This window comes from Aquarana catesbeiana, linkage group LG02 (assembly GCF_042186555.1).
Source record: "Aquarana catesbeiana isolate 2022-GZ linkage group LG02, ASM4218655v1, whole genome shotgun sequence".
Lineage (NCBI taxonomy): Eukaryota > Metazoa > Chordata > Amphibia > Anura > Ranidae > Aquarana > Aquarana catesbeiana.
In genome coordinates, this window is record NC_133325.1 from 752,031,893 (window position 1) to 752,052,284 (window position 20,392).

At 42.5% G+C, this 20,392-nt stretch overlaps 1 protein-coding gene across 7 annotated transcripts in view; it reads right to left on the reverse strand.

Annotated features, from left to right (window-relative positions):
- Positions 1–20,392, reverse strand: part of SYNJ1 (synaptojanin 1) — a 177,813-nt gene that overhangs the window by 49,861 nt on the left and 107,560 nt on the right. For 6 of the 7 annotated variants that reach the window (XM_073617128.1, XM_073617131.1, XM_073617130.1 and 3 more), the window contains exons 13-19: positions 15,543–15,566; positions 15,040–15,231; positions 13,772–13,856; positions 12,149–12,289; positions 11,326–11,518; positions 8,688–8,846; positions 483–639 (exon numbers count right to left, since the gene is read on the reverse strand). In XM_073617128.1, the coding sequence (XP_073473229.1) occupies positions 483–639; positions 8,688–8,846; positions 11,326–11,518; positions 12,149–12,289; positions 13,772–13,856; positions 15,040–15,231; positions 15,543–15,566 (951 nt within the window). The remainder of the gene's footprint in view (positions 1–482; positions 640–8,687; positions 8,847–11,325; positions 11,519–12,148; positions 12,290–13,771; positions 13,857–15,039; positions 15,232–15,542; positions 15,567–20,392) is intronic. The other variant, XM_073617129.1, reaches the window with a different exon arrangement.

Consider the following 20,392-nt stretch of genomic DNA (forward strand, 5'->3'; position numbering starts at 1 on the left):
AGGGGTGTACTGACTTATGTGAGATACTGTATATATTAAAAAAGCAAGGTCCGTTTTTCAGTTAGTTATGAAAGCAGCATTAAAGTCTTAAGATAACAAAATTGCAAGCAGGCAGGTTCTTTATTGAAGAAGAGGCATGAAATCTCTCTTCTGCAATAAAATAAACTTACCTGCCTGTTTGCAGATACAGCAGGTTGTGCAGCTCAGTTTAAAATTTCTGACACAGTGCCTGTGTGCTGCAATGACTATACTCTTGGCATTGCATGGGAGTGACGTCACCTTGCCTTTTTCCAATCAAGACGGCTGAAAGATGGGCACCTGGAAAAAGCCGAATAGAAAATGCCAGCGAGGGACCTGGGATTACTGAAGCAGAGGTAAGTACTATGGACTTCGGTTCCACTTTAATAACTGGGTACACATTTTCTAACAGTAATGATATTTCTTCTCAATAAGTAATACATAAAAGCTATATATCTAATCACCTGATCTATCAAAGGGCCATTTCCTTCTTCTCCAGAGGATACGATCGGTCCAGGCTGGGGTACGGCACTTCTCACTTGTGTCATAATCATCAGAGAACAAGTCATATTTATAGGTTGGAGCAAAATTAATTTTCCCCTCTAAGAAACTTCGAAAAACCTGAAGGGGAAAGAAAAACAAACTCTGAGCACAAACACATACATACAGCAATATCAAGGCAAATGCTACATATATGTTAAAGTGGTTGTAAAGGCAGAAGTTTTTTTATCTTAATGCATTAAGATGTAAAGCCTTCTGTGTGCAGCAGCCCACTTAATACTTACCTGAGCCCCATCTGGATCCAGCGATCTTGCACGAGAGAGACTCTGCTGCCTGAGACTCTCCCTCCCCATTAGCCAAGACAGCAGCGAAGCGCCATTGGCTGAAACTGCTGTCAATCAAATACAGTGAGCCAATGAGGAGGGGGGGGGGCTGGGGCACGGCTCTGTGTCTGAATGGCCATAGGGAGCTGCGGGTGCCCCCATAGCAAGCTGCGTGTCGTGGGGGCACTCAACAGGAGGGAGGGGCCAGGAGCACCAAAGAGGGACCCGAGAGGAGGAGGTTTGAGGCTGCTATGTGCAAAACCAACTGCACAGAGCAGGCAAGTATAAACACGTGTGTTATTTTTAACAAAAAAAAAAAAATACATGAGACATTAGTATCACTTTAAGTAAATCCTTTTTTTCACCTTTGGATTAGGAGAATTAGACACTGACAAAGAAAAATTTAAAAAAAATGTCAGCTCAAGATAACACCCAGCATGCCTCAGTTTTGTAGCAAGCACTACCAAGACCATGATCGCAAACAAGGAGGGATGAGACTTGTGTCCCTCAAATGCCAAAAAAAAAGAGAATTTCAAGGATTTAAAACAAACTGAAGAAAAGCCATCCATCCCCCTGGTAACACTATAGAAAAACTGAAGCATACTGGTTGGTAGTAGGAAGGGTTTATCCTGGTCTGGTCTACAGTATTTTTTTTTTTTGTTTGCCACTGACCCATCCCCCTGTAGGCAGCATTAACTCAAAAAGGTGAAAGACTCTCTCTGTCCCTCAATGCACAAGAAAACATTTCTAACCTACAAGAAATTGAGAGTTACCATCTTTTAATGTATATGCTTTTAACTCCACAAAGAGGAAAAAAAAAACGAATAAAAAAACGAATGATGAGATAGAAGATAAATTACACGCTAAATACCAATAAGTTAGGTTACCCACAGTTCTATATACTGAATCAGTCAGCCCTGTCCCTCTTGATCTTCTCTGACAATATATGAATGTTCTAAATCAAAAGTCATTACTACCAATTACCAGTCAGAAGGCTTCACATTTAAATGTGATAAACAAAATGTATAATTCTGCATTTTATCAGTTGTACATGGTCTTAGGAGGTAGAAGACATAGGGGGTGATTTACGAAAGCCGTGCGCCATAAGTAGAGGCGCACGGCGAGGCGCCATAAGTAGAGGTGCACGGCGAGGCGCAACGTACATTTCCATATTGGTGCGCTGGTAACAGATCTCGAATGCCCCCATTTAATATAGCAATCTCAGCGCATGGCATCTCCAATTCAATATTAACAGAAGATGGAGGTGCCAATATTATGGGGTAATGTGAGGAAGTTTAGTAACAACTGCCCAAGTAACATATATGCCCAAAACAGAATGAGAAAGTAACTTTTTCAAAGAAAGCCTGCTGTGCCTGCAAGTACGTGTAGAACTGCGTGAGATCAATGTAAGCAGTGCGGCTCTTGCGCTTGTTCACATGAGTTTGTTCACTGCGCGGCCAAAATCTTAGTAAATGTCAAGCAACGTACATGCAATTGCATGGGTTGAACAGGCGCACCTCTAATCTTGACAATTTTTTTTTAAGCTGGTTCACCTATGTAATTTTAAGGAGATTTGTACGCAGGTCGTGTTAGCATGTTACGTTGTCAACATGTGACATGCACCTTGTTAAAATTATGTAAAAAGACTCTCACTCCTCTAGCGCATCCTAAAAGGGCATTTAACCTTCCCCCTCTAATGCATATGATTTCCTTGAGCTAGCTTTTGCTTTCAAGGGGGAACTCCACTCCATTCTCAAAAGGCTGTGAGCTCCCTTCACCAATCCAAACTACATCCTTTTTCAGAGAAAACAACAGGGCCAGCTAGAAAAGGGGTGAGAAGAGCGATCGCCCAAACCCCTCCTGAGCCATAAAAGGCCACATGCACTCAACATAACTGGCTGCCTTTGGGGCATGTTGGGCTCAGCCCAATACCAACCACAAAGCACCTTGTACCCACTAGTTTAAAGGTGCATTCCACATTCCATAAAGCCCCTTGTCTGCAACCCCCCACAACTCCAGCCTAGGGTTGTGTGGAAGAGGCCCTTGTCCCCCCCGAATATGGGAACAAAGTGGTTGACTTTTGGGGAGCCCGAGCCCCTCCTGCCTCCAAGCGTCCACCCCCCCTTTCATGGGCTGGCTTGCTGTGTGATTTGGCTAGGGGTAGCTTTAAATTACCAAGTCAGTTCCCATAGACTGCAATGGTATTTATTGTATAACTTTTGCCCATGTTAGGCTCTTTTTTTGCCCCCCTTGACCCGGGGATGTTTGTTCAATCTAATTTTGTAGCATGCTGAATGATGTGCTTAATTTTGGACAGGGGGTGGTTTATTTTTGTGCTAACTGCATTTGAGTTGGTCTGGGCATGCTCAGGGACTGTTTTTTGTGTGCTTTTTGTGTGTGAACAGCACTTGGATTTTTCTAGGCATGCTCAGAGAGAGTGCTTTTTGGGTTAGTAATTTAGGGACATCCTTAACAGGTGTACCCACTTTGAAGTAATGTCTCTACACTGGGTGAATTTGCATTTTGTGTGTTTCATGGACTGTGCATGCGTTTTCAATTGCCTCATAAGCACACAAACCTATGTAATATAAAGCTTACAGATAGCATTCTTTACCATGCCCTGAAAAGAGGCCAGATTGCTTGAGGTGTGTGGGGCAAGAGAGTACATTTGAGTGTCCTTATAGAGTTTGTAACACATGTATTTTCTCTTTGTATTTTGTTTGTTACATCTTTACAAAACAGATTTTTTTTTTTTGGGGGGGGGGGGGGATATTTTTCCCTGAAACATTTTTGATGTCAATGTGTGTCGTTTGTAGGTTGTTAGTTTCACTTCGATTTAATTGTCTGTGTTGCATTATTTTGCAAAATGTTCCTCAAGCTGTTGTGACTAATAAATGTTTAAAGTCCTTTTAACTCCTGTTAATTTCCTCTGCAAAATGGTCAGACCTCAAAACCATATTTTGTTAGTGTCTCAAATTAACATACATGTTTTTTTTTTGCTTTTCTTGCTCTTTTCCAAGTCCTGTTTTGTTGACCAATAAAATTTGTAGCAAATTTGTATGTTTTATGTGTTTTGCAGATGCATGCTCGATCCAAGTAATACATTTTACACTCCACCCCTAAACAATTTTCATGCAACAGATTTCCCAGCTGCAGCTTAACTAGGCTGATTGGCATGGCAAAACAAAAAAAGGATGTGATTTGTCGAAAAGCTACTTTCCTGGTGCCTTTATGGCAGCATATGCATGGATTGTGCGTACGCTGCCATGGATAGTCACCAGGAGAGGAAAATTACAGCGCGGCAAGTATTCAATTTTCCATTTTAGCGCAGTGGTTCTCAGCCTCAGTCTTCAAGTACCCCTGACAGAACATGTTTTGGGAATTTATCTTAGCTAAAATGGCTGTCCAAAATACCAAGCCATTGCCTGTGATTTAAAGCACCTGTGCAAGATGAAGGAAAATCTGCAAACATGGCCTGTTGGGGGTACTTGAGGACAGGGTTGAGAATCACTTATTTAGAGCACTGAGCTAAAATATAGCTCAAGACAATCCTATTCTAATTGTGGGCATCTGAGGGAAACCAAGTGAGTGTTAGAACCCCTGCTTGTCCTTTTTAGGTTGGGCTTTGTGTCCATTTTCTGAAAATTGTCTTCACTTCCTGTCACATAGCCAAACAGGAAGTGAGGGTAAAACCCTACCAATGTCTTTCTTTGGGGACACACAGGTCAATCTAACTAGTGTCCCCATTAGGCAAATTGCACTCTAGCACTTTTTGTGTACACCACAAAATATAAGGTATTTTGGGGTTTATTAGAGGCAAATCTACTTTGCAATACAAGTGTACTCGCTGTAAATGTGGGGGGAAGCATTGGTGATTTTATCATCCAATCATGTAGAAGCAAAGATGCTTCCAAGTGCACTTGTAGTGCAAAGTGGATTTGCCTTTAGTAAATAAACCCCAAAGTCCAAGATGCCTAATAATTTGGGGTGTACACCGCAAAATGCTGGAGTGAAATTTGACTAATGGGGAAACTATTTAGATTAACTTGTGTGTCCCCAAGGAAAGACATTGGTAGTGTTTTACCCTCACTTCCTGTTTGGCTATGTGACAGGAAGTGAATAAATTTGAAGGAGAAACTGGCAAAATTTGGGAGGTGTCTTCACCCTATCAGAGGTGCAGACATCCACAAAAACTGTCAAGATCTCTAATCCCTCTGCACTCTATCCCCAAGCAAAAATAAGAAAGGTTTTTATTCAGTTTAGCTTTGCAAAGACACATTCCTAAGTACAACTGTGACGCATGTCAATGGCCCATTTAGACATTGTTTAATAGAAAACACCAGTTGCCTTTCACTAGAAACATTTGCTACTCCAGTCCTGGAAATCTGCATCTACTTTACTATTAATGTCCATAAAAATTGGGTTGCTGCAGCTAGATGCGCCAAATGCATCTAGATGTGCGACTGCTGTGTATGTGAGATGCGCAACTGCTCTGTGCGCGGAGGTATGTACCCGTGGTGCATATCTGGTTCCCGGAAGCAGTGGAATGACATCACGTCCCTCCAGGAAGCTGCTTGTCCTGCTGTGAATTTCTTAATTAAGATAATTTTTTACTTATTTTTACATGGGGTAGCGTGTGTGTAGATAGATAGATAGATGTAGGTTCTTGTGTCCACCAGCAAAGAGAGAAGTTGGGTAGATGCCACACTCCCAATTCTGGAGGCATAATAATGGTCTAGCACAGGGGTCGTCAAACTACGGCCCTCCGGTTGTTCAGGAACTACAATTCCCATCATGCCTAGTCATGTCTGTGAATGTCAGAGTTTTACAATACCTCATGGGATGTGTAGTTCCGCAACAGCTGGAGAGCCGTAGTTTGAAGATTCCTGATCACTCTACTGTAGCATGTCTTGAAAAAAGGTGGTCTCTCATGTGCCTTGTATAATGACCACGAAATAACATTTGGAAAATACAAGTGGGTCATGGCACATCTATATTCCAAATTTGACACTTAAGATGGATATGCACTATGCAATCTGATTGGCCAATCTCTGTACAACTCGATATTTAGGCAAAATAGATGATAGGAAGACGCACTTGAACAATTAATTCAAATTATAGGAAATCAAATAGGCTCTTGCACTAAATCTAATTTATTTAAGATCCAACTGATTGCAGTGTATGGTCACCTTTAAATATCAAGATCTGAAATTATTATTTATTGGGTTTAGAAACACTTCTCTGTTCTTTGTAATGTAGTGAAAGATTTGGGTAAAAAAAGAAAAACAAATACATTTCAAAGATATATAAGAAGTTATAGGAATGAGTTTAGCATCAAAAGGGTTAATTAACTGAGAGCACCTACTAAATGCCTAACAAGACACTTCCAATTAGATGAAAGTAACCAATTGTATTGGGCAAGCGCTATTATCAATGAGAAAACCGCAGTTACCCTAGTGCCAGTTGCATTTAACATATGCAGGTATTTATTATCGCTATTTGCGCTTCAATATGCGCCGGTTCGCAAGTTCGATTAATGACATTTTCAGCGCACCAATTAATGTATGAACTGGTGCAGTGCCTTCTTCTTAGTGAATGACCCTCATAGTCTCTACATGAACACCATCCAATCACTAAACTCATACTGCAAACACACCTATTTTAAGAGATTATGAGTTTGTGAGACGAGGGGAGCTTATGTAGACTAAATGATGGCATGAAAACCTGAATCAGACTGGAGTGGTTGGGGGGTGCACAGGTAAAGCAGGAACCCTTCTATAAAGCTGGAAAGGACACATGTCCTGGGAATGACTATGGTTCTTTTGATCATACAACAGTACAAGGTGTTCAGTGCTCAGAGAAATGGTCAAGGTAAGGATGGCTGAAACCCAACCAACACCGAACAAGACACACAAATTGAAACAGCAAGACGTATCCAGGAAATATCTGAAAACAGATTTTTCAAAGGTTTTATGGAATGATGAGATGAGAGTGACTCTTGACGGACCAGATGAATGGGCCTGTGGCTGGATCAGTAACGGGCACAGAGGTCCACTTCGACTCAGATGGCAGCAAGGTGGAGGTGGGGTACTGGTATGAGCTGGTATTATTAAAGATTATCATCCTCAACAGATCAATGATCATCAACAGATCAAGAAACTGACAGACTTCATGAATGAATGGTTTACGACTTATTGAAAAGAAGGATGGCTATATCGGTCACTGATTTTTTTTTTTGAAACGTCAAAAATGTTGATTTGTAAATTTTGAGTTGTTTCATTGTTATTCTCACTTTAATGCCCCGTACACACTATAAGAAAATTAGGTGAACATTTTTGTACAAGGAACGATTGTACGATTTTCTGATAGTGTGTACACAACTTTCGACAACCGATTTCAACCTTACGAACAAACTTCAAAATTTTTCTCGTACGTAAACAGAACAAAAGATTTTAGTTTAATGTGTACTGTTTACGTACGATTTTCGTATGAGAAATATCAGATACGAAAGACTGCTTTTAACCCCCCGCTAATGGCCGAAAAAGGGTTAAATGTGCCGGTGACTTTTAGGAGAGGTGTATACACCGCTCCTACAGTGCCTCAAAAATGCTGCTTGCAGGACTGTTTTTAACATCCCACAAGTGCACCACTCCAGTGTGAAAGCACTCAGGCTTTCACACAGGAGTGACAGGAGAGGCTCTTTACAGGCGCTTTGCTGGAGATATTTTTAGCGCTATAGCGCCTGTAAAGTGCCTCAGTGTGAAAGTAGCCTGATCGTTGCCCAATAATTGTTCACACATATATATTCTACTAAGAAAGCCAAATCCTCACTTTCACTTCCATAACCACTTCAATACCAGGCACTTAGACACCTTCCTGCCCAGATCAATTTTCAGCTTTCAGCGCTGTCGCAGTTTAAATGACAATTGCGCGGTCATGCAACACTGTACCTAAACACATTTTTTATCATTTTGTTCCCACAAATAGAGATTTCTTTTGGTGGTATTTGATCACCTCTGCAATTTTTATTTTTTGCGCAACAAATAAAAAAAGACTGAAAATTTTGAAAAAAAAAAACAAGGTTTTTCTTTGTTTCTGTGACATTTTTTTGTAAATAAGTACGTTTTCTTCTTCAATAAAGGGCACTGATATGGCTGCACTGACAGGCACTGATGAGGTGGCACCGAGGTGGCACGGATGGGCACTGATGGACATCCCTGTTTTGTAATGTACCACAGAGGTGCCAGTCAGTGCCCATTTGTGGGCACTGATTGGCATATTTTTTCACATGTGGATGGCCATGGGGGATGTACCTGGCCAGCCACATGCTGGGGGCTTCCCTGGTGGTCTAGTGTGGGCATCTGAGGGGGGGCTGCGCTGATAAACAATCAGCGCAGAACCCCCCCGTCAGGAGAGCCGCCGATCAGCTCTCCTCTACTCGGGTCTGTCAGACGCGAATGAGGAAAAGCCGATCAACGGCTCTTCCTGTTTACATCGTGATCAGCCGTGATTGGACACGGCTGATCACGTGGTAAAGAGCTTCCGCGGAGGCTCTTTACCGAGATCGGTGTGTCAGACTGACACACCGCACCACCGATCGCTGCAATGAGCGCCCCCATGGGCGCGCGGCGGCTGTTATCCTGTCAAATGACGCCCAGTCAGGATAACTGAACCACCGCTCGGCCATCATTCTGCTATAGGCCGGGCGGGAGGTGGTTAAATATTCAGGTTTGAGGTTTATTAACATTTTAGATTGACAAGAGCACTGTAGTTGTTCAATAATAAAACGAAATCGTCAAAAATACAACTTGACTAATAACTGCACACAATACCCTGACCACATACTTGTCCAGAATCTTTTTGTTTTATTAGCTGATCTCCAGGTATAAGGGAATCCCAGTTCTGACTTCGGATCAGCTCCTTCACATCCTCATTGGGAAAATCAATGCGATAATTGAAGTCACCACACCAGAAGACATAGTCGTGAGAGAAAAGCATTCGTCCCTGCAGAAACAAGTGGAAGCATTTAATGTAGATATTACCATCCAGGTAGGCCAACAGCAAAAGGTTTCATACAGTTTATGTATTTACAAAAAAAAAAAAAAAAAAATTGCTTTACTTGCAAGCAAATGGGAACCAATTAAATGCAGTTTTAAAGTAGTATTAAAACCAAAAAAAGGAAACATTTTATACATTACAGCTTACCAATCATCAGATGTGGTGGCTGCATTCATTTTCTTTTTAGGCTTTTTTTCCCCCTCTGTGTTTTCACCTGGTAATATGGCCAGTATCTCTCCTTCTGTATTAGAGGACCGCACTCTGTATGAAGGAGCACAGGGGCACCTTTGGACAGCAGCATTGTAATTTCTTTTTTTTTGGGGGGGGGGGGGGGTTATATATAGCAGTTAAAAAAAACTCCAGCTCACACTTTATAAGCAGTTACAGAATTTTTTTTAATCTTTTGAGATAAAGGTTTGACATAAATTAAGGCTGATCATTGTAAGTACCGCTGTCAGTAGTAATTGGTTCATCTCATCCCTGTAGCTGATAAATCTGCAGTAAGAGACATACTGGCTGGATCACCAGGTGAAAACAGAAGAAAGTCTAAAAAAGAAAGCAAATGCAGCCACCACATCTAAGAATTGGTAAGCTGCTACTGTATATAATAAATGTTTGCTTTTTGGATTTATTACAGCTTTAAATTGAAATAAAATCAGAGGTCTCTTCTACATACAGTACATTGGAAATCCACACACAGCCATTTAAGGTGGCTCTGCTGTCCTACCCTAATCCACTGGAGTATTAATGGCAAAAGAACATTCCAAATGAAGATTCTGCATGTATTCCTGCATGAAGGAATCTGTCTATTCCTCTAACAATTAGTCACCAGCTTGCCCAAAATACATCATTCTAGCATATAAGACCGAACCACTTATTTTAAAATATTGCTCTAAAGTCTCTGGAAAATGTAATGCCATTGGCTAGTGGTCACCAGAACCCTCAGATCTTCTTTATGTGAAGGTAGATTTATATTTAAAGAGATCAGCTGAAAATAGAACCTTGGCCAGGCTATGGACATTTAATCATTTACATGTTTTAAAAAGCAGTAAAAGTGCTTTAAAGTATAACTAAAGGCAACATTTTTATTTTTTGTAGAGGTAGATTGGAACATGAATTTTTATTACTGTCTGTGTCCCTATTAGGGAGATTCACCCTCTCTATTTGTCCTGTTTACCGTAAAAGTAAAAAGTAAAAGAAAATCCCCAATTTTGGGTTGTCCCCAGAACAGTCAGAGGGGAAATCTTCCAATGGGGACACTAGCTCTGGTGACCTGGGGGGCCCCAAGTGGTTCCTTAATTTGCAGGGGTTTCCTCTCACTTCCTGTTTTGGCCAAGCTAAATCTCCCCAATGGGACACACTGGGCAAAAAATCTGAAAAGGGTTATAATACTCTGTTGAAAATGAAAAAAAAAAAAGCCTATAGTTCTACTTTAAATAACACTATCACTGATCTCAGTAGCTGCAGGCATCATAGAGTAATCAAGTTTCAAAGCTCTTGCAAAAAAATTTTTTTTTTTATTTACTTCTGTAGATTGTCTTGATTCTATATTCTCCAGGGCATAGAGAAGGCAGTAAGAGTATGATGATATTGTGTCAGACAGATATGGGAGGGGAGAAAAGTGAAGAGACTGCTGGGCTCAGTCCATCCTTGAATCTTTTAGAATCTGTGCCCAAAAAAGCAGGCAGAGTTCAGTTGCTCTTTAAATAAAGTAAAATTCATGTTACTTAGGCCGGCCATACATAGTGCAAATTTCTTTCCTGCAACCATGGGTGGGCAAGCCATGCCTGCTGGAAGAGTATGCTGCTATAGCCGCTAGCAATAATTGTAAGAGAATCCGGCATGCTGGTAGTACCAAAGTTGATTGATCAACTTGGTACATTCAGCCTTTCCATTAACGGTTTAAACCTCGGCTGGTTCCTGCTAAACCAAGTGAGATTCTCACTGTGTACAGTCAGCATTATTTAAATTGTTATCGTTAAGCACAATATGAATGTCCAGTTTGGTTTTCTATGATGGATTGTCTGTCTACACTGAAAATATTAAGCTTTTCGTTAGAACAGGAGATGCCTCGTGCCAATGTGGGAAGCGTTGCCCATTATGTCAAAAGCATCAATAAACATGGCAGCATTAAAAAGAAAAAAAAGAAAAAAAAAAGTCTGCAGTCTCTATAGTTTCTTAGACTTGATATTAACATTTGTGTAGCAATAAATAATATGTCTGACCAACATCTTTTCTGTCATTTTTTTACATTTAATATAAGTATGCATGCGCACACCTATGGCCATTGGAAACCTCAAATTCCAGTATGTCTCCCACACCAAAAGCTGACGGGTAATCTCAGGGCTCCTAGTTCCTAACTGTCTATACAAATGCAGATTAAGCAACCCAGAAATACAGAAATCTGAGAATTTGAGGTTGGTACCATTGGAAAGCTTAGCTTGCGAACTATTTCGTTGTAATCTTCATTCCTTTCTTTGACCTGAGACTGTCCAGCAGCAAAGTGACTGCAGACAAAGCAGAGGGTGGTGGTGTGGAACAGCATTCTGATGGCGACTGCACCTTTGTTCCCTGTGGCTCCTCCCATTCCGGTCTTCACCGTGTCCACTGCAACATCCCTATAATAGCAGTATCAAAATGGTCAAAGACAATGGCACACATTAGAATGAAGAAAAAACCAAACGGCTCAATTTCCAGCCTGCTTACTGCATGCAAGCAATGACTGTCTATAACAGTGGTCTCCAAACTGCGGCCCGGGGGCCGGAAGTGGCTCTTGCTTGCCGTTATCTGGCCCTTGGGGCACTATTTCACCAATGACGAGGCACCATTTCCCCTACTGACATCAAGGGAGCAAGATTTAATTCAAACCAATGAAAGGGCACAGATACCGGGGCATTTCCTACACTCACTAGCCACAGTCGCCCCACCCCCAAAGCCTGAAAGACGGTAAATTGGCCCTTTTGCTTAGAAAGTTTGGAGACCCCTGGTCTATAATCTGATTTTCCAGGCTGGTTTATTGCAAGATGTGTACTGGAGCTTCATGAAATTAAAAACTTTCTGAAAAGAAAAAAAAATTAAGTGGGGGAAAAGGTTGCAGCAGTGAACGCATCGTAAAATCCCAGCAGGTGAATTTGAGGAAATCCAATGCTCATTGGTACCCAATATCAATTCTACGTTGCCCAACTGTCCATTATATATCTCTACCATATTCAACTGTGCAGGACCACTAACACATATGGATGACTGACCTGATAAAAGGGGCATGCTGGGGTCTTATGAAGACGAAAAGACACACGCCGACCAATTGTTCCGATGCCAGCAGAACATACTTATTGTCCCGGGATATGGTCTTCTGAAGCTCTGCAGCCCACAGCTTCTGGTTGGTTGTGCTGCAGGGAAGACACATCCATTACATTAAAGGATAACTCAACTTAAAAAAATAGCAAATGAAAAAAAAAAATGAATACAGCATAAACAATTGCTACACAAGTCATAATGTAATTGAATGTTATTATATATTACCTTTCATTTTCAATCTGCAGTGCTGTAATCTCTGTAAAAAACAATATGGCTACCTGGAGGAGTTCTGTACACAGATGGTTTACAGAACGCCCCCCGATATGTCATTTCCCGTTTGAATGATTAGCTCACTGGTTTTCCCAGAAGTCTCTACTAAAATACAAGTCAGATTTTGGGCATCTATATTAAAATGAGAGTCCATTGTTGTGCTAGTTAGTGATACCGGGCAGTTTGAACATCCTGCCCGGGGATCACCAACCAGCACAACTATGGAGGCCCTTTTGATCTGAGAATGGATATTTCTATATCTTTGCAGCCATTTTTGATGTGCTAATACCATTCCTGATATTCGAATAAGTAAATTTTGCCTCAATTAATACAATGTAAACCACACGGGACTGACAGCTTTGGCCCCAGTGACCACTGTGGTTTCTCTTCCCCCCTCTTTCAAGTTCACCTTTTCATATTTTTTCCTGGTGAAAAGGTGAACACCCACCCCTACTTACTTCCATGGGAGATTAACGGTCACTGCCCATCACACAGCAGGTGCACATGTCTGGGAATTTCAAGGCCTGCTCTTCTACCTCTTCTTTCCTTAGGACTTCCAGGATGGACCAGAGTGATTCTGAATTGGTCAATGACATCACATGCCAGCACTTGACGAATCAGAATCGCTGTGATCCATCTCAGAGGTCCTAAGGAAAGAAAAGAAAATAAGAGTGGGGCTTTGAAATGACCAGATCGCAGCAGTGCCCAAGGGGGTGGGGAGGGTGAAGAGTGTTCGTTTACTTTTTATTTTTTTGTAAAAAGGTGAACTTACAATATAAAATATTAAAGTCTTGTTTTTATTGGTTTAAAAATAACATTATGTTATACTTACCTGCTCTGTGCAGTGGTTTTGCACAGAGTGGCCCCGATCTTCCTCTTATCGCATCCCTCGACGGAACTCCTGCCCTCTCCCTCCCGCCGAGTGCCCCCACAGCAAGCAGCTTGCCATGGGAGGCACCCAAGCCGAGGTGCTGCTCTGTGTGTCCATTCAGACACGGAGCCACGACTCGGCCCCATCCCCTCTCTCCCCTCATTGGCTCATTGACTTTGACTGACAGCAACGGTAGCCAATGGTGCCCGCTGCTCTGTCTCAGCCAAGGCACTCATGCAACATCGCTGGATCAAGATTGGGCTCAGGTAAGTATTAGGGGGGCTGCTGCACACATAAGTATTAGGGGGACTGCTGCACACATTGAACCACTTTAAGCTTTACCCATGCATCATCCCCCACCCATATCAGGTCAGTATGCCCTTAATAGCCATTGACACATAGAGGAATAGTGGGTTAGCCTTCCAAAACTCACCTTGCATTGACAATATTTCCTGCATTCAATTCAACCATCTCCTCAAAGCCGATGGCAAATATATCTGTTGGCTTACTTCTTCTATCTGAGATTTAAAAAAAAAAAAAAAAAAAAAAAAAAAAAAGAAAAGACAAAAAGAGTAACCTTTATGAAGTATAAAGCTAAACGTCTTCAAATTACAAAATCATAAAATAACAGATTTTTGGTGAACATTTGGGCTATGAAATATGGTGTGTCTGACTTTGCCCTTTAATGAAGGTTTAGATTATATCCAGACATTAAACAGAATTTTAACAAAGCATACGGAGAGAGGAGAACCGGCAGCAGGAGAAGACAGCGGAGAGAGGAGAACCGGGCAGAGGGAGGAGACAGCGGAGAGAGGAGAACCGGGCAGAGGGAGGAGACAGCGGAGAGAGGAGAACCGGGCAGAGGGAGGAGACAGCGGAGAGAGGAGAACCGGGCAGAGGGAGGAGACAGCGGAGAGAGGAGAACCAGCAGAGGGAGAAGACAGTGGAGAGAGGAGAACTGGGCAGAGGGAGAAGACAGCGGATAGAGGAGAACCAGCAGCGGGAGAAGACAGCGGAGAGAGGAGAACTGGCAGCAGGAGAAGAGAATCGGCAGCAGAAGAAGACATCAGCGGAGAGAAAAAAAAAAAAAAAAATCGGAAGGAGAAGAGACGCCGGAGCTGCTTTAATTACTTTGTCAAAAACCTGTGTACTGTTTATAATTTTTGACACTTTTTTTGGGTGAATGGGTAGGGGTACAATGTACCCCATACTCACTCACATAGGGTGGGGGGGTCGGTATCTGAGGTGTCCCCTTGTTAAGGGGGGCTTCCAGTAATGGGGGCTTCCAGATTCTGATAAGCCCCCCACCCAAAGACCCCGACAACCACCAGCCAGGGTTGCCGGAAAGAGGCCCTTTTCCCCATCAACATGGGAACAGGGTGCTTTGGGGGGGGGGGGGGCAGGGCCCCTAAGGACCCACCAGCGCCCCCAAGGACCCACCCCCCCCCCCCATGTTGAGGGCATGTGGTCTGGTATGGTCTAGGGGGAGGGGGCGCTCGCTTGTCCCCCCAATTCCTGACCGGCGTGCATGCTCGGATAAGGGTCTGGTGTGGATTTTTGGGGAAAACCCACGCCACTTGGGTGTGTGGATCCCCTTAAAATCCATACCAGACCAAAAGGGTCTAGTATGCTCTTGGGGGGGAACCCCACGCCAGTTTTTTTCCCCCATTTTGGTGAAAATGAAGACAAGACCTTGATTACCTTGGAACTCCTGAATTCCAGCAATTTTTGGAGCATCGAGAAGCCAGTCGGTCAGAGTCTGATTTTTGAAAGCAATGCTTCTGAACTGCTTTCCGCCATTCACATTCCAGGTACCAATGCAAATGCGGATTTTCCTGGGCTTGGCGTACCTGTAATAGTTCTCACACATGCTTCGCAGTACTCTTGGCGATGCTAGGAAGGGGAAAACGGCATTCAATCATTCTGAAAAAGCCCAAAGTCAAACTAAACCTACTGCATAACATGCACATATACTGTTTTCTGTTAGCCTATCAGACACCAGCTTTCACTTTCCAAGCAGGGCAAGGAAACTAAGCGCTACACTGATTGGCTACAACAAGTAATAACCCAAAACTCAGCACTATTTTTTATTTACGTTTTTAGAAAGTCCAAAGTACATGAATGCAATTAATTTGAAAAGACTAAATGGAACACATACAAAATAAAATGATTACATATGAGGCAGTCAGAGTGTATTACTATACCTGATTGTAACATGAGTTCTGACACTGACCACGCAGCAGGGAAAGGAAAGAACAGATTGTTAATGGCAAATAACTGGAGCACGTCAGATTCAACAATGAGATTTCAGGGCAAATTTAAAGCCATCAAAGCTCAAAAACAATAATTAGAGCTGCACGATTCTGGAGAAAATGAGAATCACAATTTTTTTGCTTAGAATAAGGATCACTATTCTCGGCGCAACATCATCTTTGACATTATACAAAAAAATTGGGCTAACTTTACAATTTAGTTTTTTTAAATTAATTGAAGTGTATTTCTTCCCGAAAAATTAAGTTTGAAAGACCGTTGTGCAAATACAGTGCGACATAAAATATTGCAACGACCGCCATTTTATTCTCTAGGGTCTCTGTTAAAATATTTACTTATATATAATGTTTGGGGGTTTCAAGAAATTTTCTAGCAAAAAACACTGATTTTAACTTGTAAGCAACAAAGTGTCAGAAAAAGGCTTAGTCTTTAAAAGCGGAGGTACGCCCACCGCTGCAAAAATTAGCAGCTACACATACTGCAGCGGACTTTTAATAATAGGACACTTGTCCTGGAGTCCAGCAATGTCGGCACCGCAGATGATGTTTCCATCAGCTGTCGGGTGCTGCCGCCGCCATGGCAGGTAAGGGAAGACCCGGAAAATTACGAAATTAAGATCGTGTAGGGGGGGTCTAGTCGAGATTGCGATTTAACAATTAATTGTGCAGCTCTACCGCAAATATAATATATTGCAGCTTACCAGTCCTTAGATGTGGTGGGTGCATTTGTTTTCTTAGGCTATTTTCACCTGGTAAACCAGCAAACAATATACCGTACTTCCTGTCCCTTCATGTCTACACTCATTTCTCCATTGAGTCTATGGGGGCAGACATGGGTATCAAAGACACTGGACTTTAAACATTTCTGCCTTTGTTCCCTATTACATGGTGGAATGATGGGACTAGTAGTTTACACAATAAAGAGAAGGACGTTTGTGTTTTCTTTTAAAGTGGAACTAAATTCTCTCAAACAACATGAACTATTTTTAATCCTTATGCTGCTAGCCTTAGCAAATAGATAGGAAAAGTATATTATATTTACTTGTCTTAAACTTTTTCTTTTACATTTCATCATTTGGTTCCTGGCCTAGGCCAAAATAATGTCATACATCTCATGGCCATTTATTGCTTTCACCAGGGGGAGGGGAGGAGGGGATTTCTCAGCTAAGCATGCCCTCCTGCCTGCATTGTTGATGGCAAGAGGGCATGGATTTTAAGGAAGTAAATGCTACATCTGCCCTTACTCAAGATGGCCACAGCCGGAAAATGGCAGGGGGGATTTTTTCTCAACAAAATAAAACATGGAGACATGGATGGGTGAGTTTGCTTTGAATATTTAAAATATTTAAAATAAAATTAAAAGAGAAGTATGGGTTTTGCTTTTTTATAATTTTATCTAGGTGGATGTGGCATCTGTCCCCCACCGACTAACACTGAGAACCGAGCGATCAAACACTGCCGAACACTCAGTTCTCAGAGCTCCGTGAGCATAGAGCTGGTCACCGACTCTCCCCCACCCCCCACCCCCGGTTCACTGGAGCGCTGAGCTGTGGAGGGGGAGGGGGTGGAAGCGGCCGGCTTAGGGTCTCAGCAGCTCACCAAGAGGCTGAGCCGGGTGTTGGGCCAGGCATGTATGGTCGTGATCTTGCCTGAGCCTGGACCAGCTCTGTGACGTCAGCCGACAGCAGAATTTAGTCCGCTGTCTGCTGAAAACGGGCCACAGGAGTGCAGAACGAACTGCACTCTTGTGATCCATTGGAGAAGTACAGCCAAGTGAGCTTTGGCTGTACATCTCCTTTAATTTCTGTTTTTAGATGCTGGTGCTCAGATACAATTATGTTCCACTTTAAGCTCAGGGGAAGCATTGAGGAGGAAGCATTTCTGGCAGACCACCAGATATTTTCTACCATGTTTTAGGATGAGGGTACCTGTATATTATACTAATTCTTATCTTTACCCACTGAGCAGTCTTTTTCTATTTTCTGTAGTTGCTGAAAGATTTCTTAGCCAGAACAAATCAAACAAACTCTAAGCACTGGTAAGTTTTAGGGTTTAGGTATGCATTAAAAACGGTCAGCATCTGTAACCATACCCATTGTCTCTGCATGATACAAACCTCTAGGAATGGCCTGGGCTTCCTATCAAAGTGTAATCAAAGGCAAAAATTCAAATTTTGTGTTATGTATTAAGTTCCCTATTTGATAGGGCACAGGTGGCTGCGTATGATGGGGCACAGGTGGCTGCGTATGATGGGGCACAGGTGGCTGCGTATGATGGGGCACAGGTGGCTGCGTATGATGGGGCACAGGTGGCTGCGTATGATGGGGCACAGGTGGCTGCGTATGATGGGGCACAGGTGGCTGCGTATGATGGGGCACAGGTGGCTGCGTATGATGGGGCACAGGTGGCTGCGTATGATGGGCAAAATGGCTTCATTTGATGGGCACTGTGAGGCAGCAATTGATGGGGGGGCTTCAGTTCAGTATTTTTCAGTTTGTTTGCGCTCCCCCAAAAATTTTAAACACCAGCTGCCACTGACAGATCATCGTTTACATCAATCCATGCCCCGATCTATTGTGCCCATCAGAGTCCTATAGAAGCTCTTTTCATTCATTTTAGCACAAATCTTACTAAAAGATTATATGTGCATTTAACTTATTTTATTCATGTAATTTACCTGTAAAAGCCTCCCGTGTGTGGACATCTAAAAAAGTCATGAGACTACGGTTGTGGTCCGCCATCTTGGATGTGATGTTGGCAGTCCTAACAGACTTAGAGCTGTCACTCAAGTGACATTCTAGATTACTGCCTTTTGCTACTTCCACAGCAGCCATATTAAAAAGGTCACATAGGGTAGTGAAGGGAGACGGCAGAGGAGCTGGGCCAGCACAGATTATGAATTTGACACTCACAGAAAAGGAGAGGGCTATGATATGAAAGGAGAGAGGGGCTGTGCTAGAGAATGGACTCCTGCTGGAGTTGTCACATTTTCCAGCAAGATCAAAGACACTGCAAGTGAAAAAAATCATACACGGAAAGGATAAACACTACAGGTAAGCATTAAAGTAGTGGATTTTTCTGTGCGTTGCGCTACAATTTATAAGTTGTAGAAAAGGTTTTCTTAAGGGCAAGATTTAGCAGATGCCAGTATTTTGTTTTCGGTTGTGGGAGGAAGCCTATGTCTGTGCAGGAAACCCACAAAACTCCCTGCACACAGAACCCTTGCTGTAATACGACGCTATACTAGCCTCCCGAATATCAGATTTCTTCACTTACAATATTTATGTTGCATATCCACAGGAGATGTTTCTTTACAGAAAAAAACACCTCTATTGTTGTCCCATTTTAGCTAACAGTGTAACAATCACACTACTACACTGTATACTGTGAAACAAAAGCCTTATGCTGCACCTTAAAACTTCAAGCAGTAGCACAGGATGGAAGGATGGATTTTTTTTCGTCTTAAAGCCTCTAAGAAGACATGGCCCAAACTCTTTTGCATTGTATAAACAGAGCAAGGGCTAGGATCTTTATCGGGATTTAAATGCGGTCCATGTTCCAGCTAAATAGATTTTCCCACACTTCCTGTTCCCCCTCACTTCTTTTTCTGATGACCCCCTTCCCCTCATTTCTTGTTCTAGTGACCAGTGTTCCCCTCATCCCTTGTACTTGTAGATCTGCATTCCCTCAATCCTTGTTCTGGTGAGCCACATTTTTGGTTCTTGTAGACCCTTGTTCTCATTTCTTGTTTTGATCGTCCCCTTCCCCTCATTTCCTATTCTGGTCAAATCCTTTCCCCTAATTTCTTATTCTGGTGACCTGTCATTTACCTCCTTATTGTTCTGGTAACCCCCCCCCCCCTCATATCTTGTTCTGGTGAGCCCCGCTCCCCCTCATTTCTAGTTCTGGTAGCCCCTGTTCCCTCATTTCTTCGTCTGGTGACCACCTTTCTCAGATTTTTTGTTCTAGTGACAGGTGAGCCCCTAATTTTTGGTTCTGGTGACCCCTGTTCATCTCACTTCTTTTTCTGGTACCCCTCGTCCCCCTCATATCTTGTTCTGGTGGCCCTCGTAGCCCTCATTTCTTGTTTAGTTGGTTCCCCACTTTCCTCAATTGTTGTAGTCCCGCATTTCCATCATTTCTTGTTCTGGTGAACTGCAACCACGTTCCCCTAATTTCTTGTTCTGGTGACCTGCACTCCCATCATTTGTGACCCTCGTTCCTTTCATTGCATATTCTGGTGACCCTTGTTCCCCTCATATCAAGTTCTTGTTGACCTGCATGCCCCTCACTTCTTGTTCTGGGGACCACGTTCCCCTCATTTCTTGTTCCGGTTACCTTCATTCCCTTTGGATTCTTATTCTAGTGAACCTCGTTCTCCTCATTCCTTCTAGACCTGCATTTCCCTCATTCCTTGTTCTGGTGACCTGCATTAGCCTAATTTCTGGTTCTGGTGCCCTTCAACGCCTAAAGAACTGGAAAATCTTTCCAGAGGGGACACAGACAGCAATATGTATCTTCAACACAAACTTGTAGTCCTTCTGTCAGTGTACTCTCCACCCAGGTATACAAGATAAACTGTGATCTCCACTTAAATTAAATGAAATACAGACACCAGAAAATTACATTCAGAGTCAATTTTGCACTTTGGTAAGTCAGTCCTGTGAAGGGATCACCTGCTTCTCCAACAATTAATCACAGCAGCACACTCGCGGATGATAATGTTGCTTACAAAAATGTGGCTGCATGCAAAATTTAAAACAGAAGAGTCCCTGAAGAAGCTT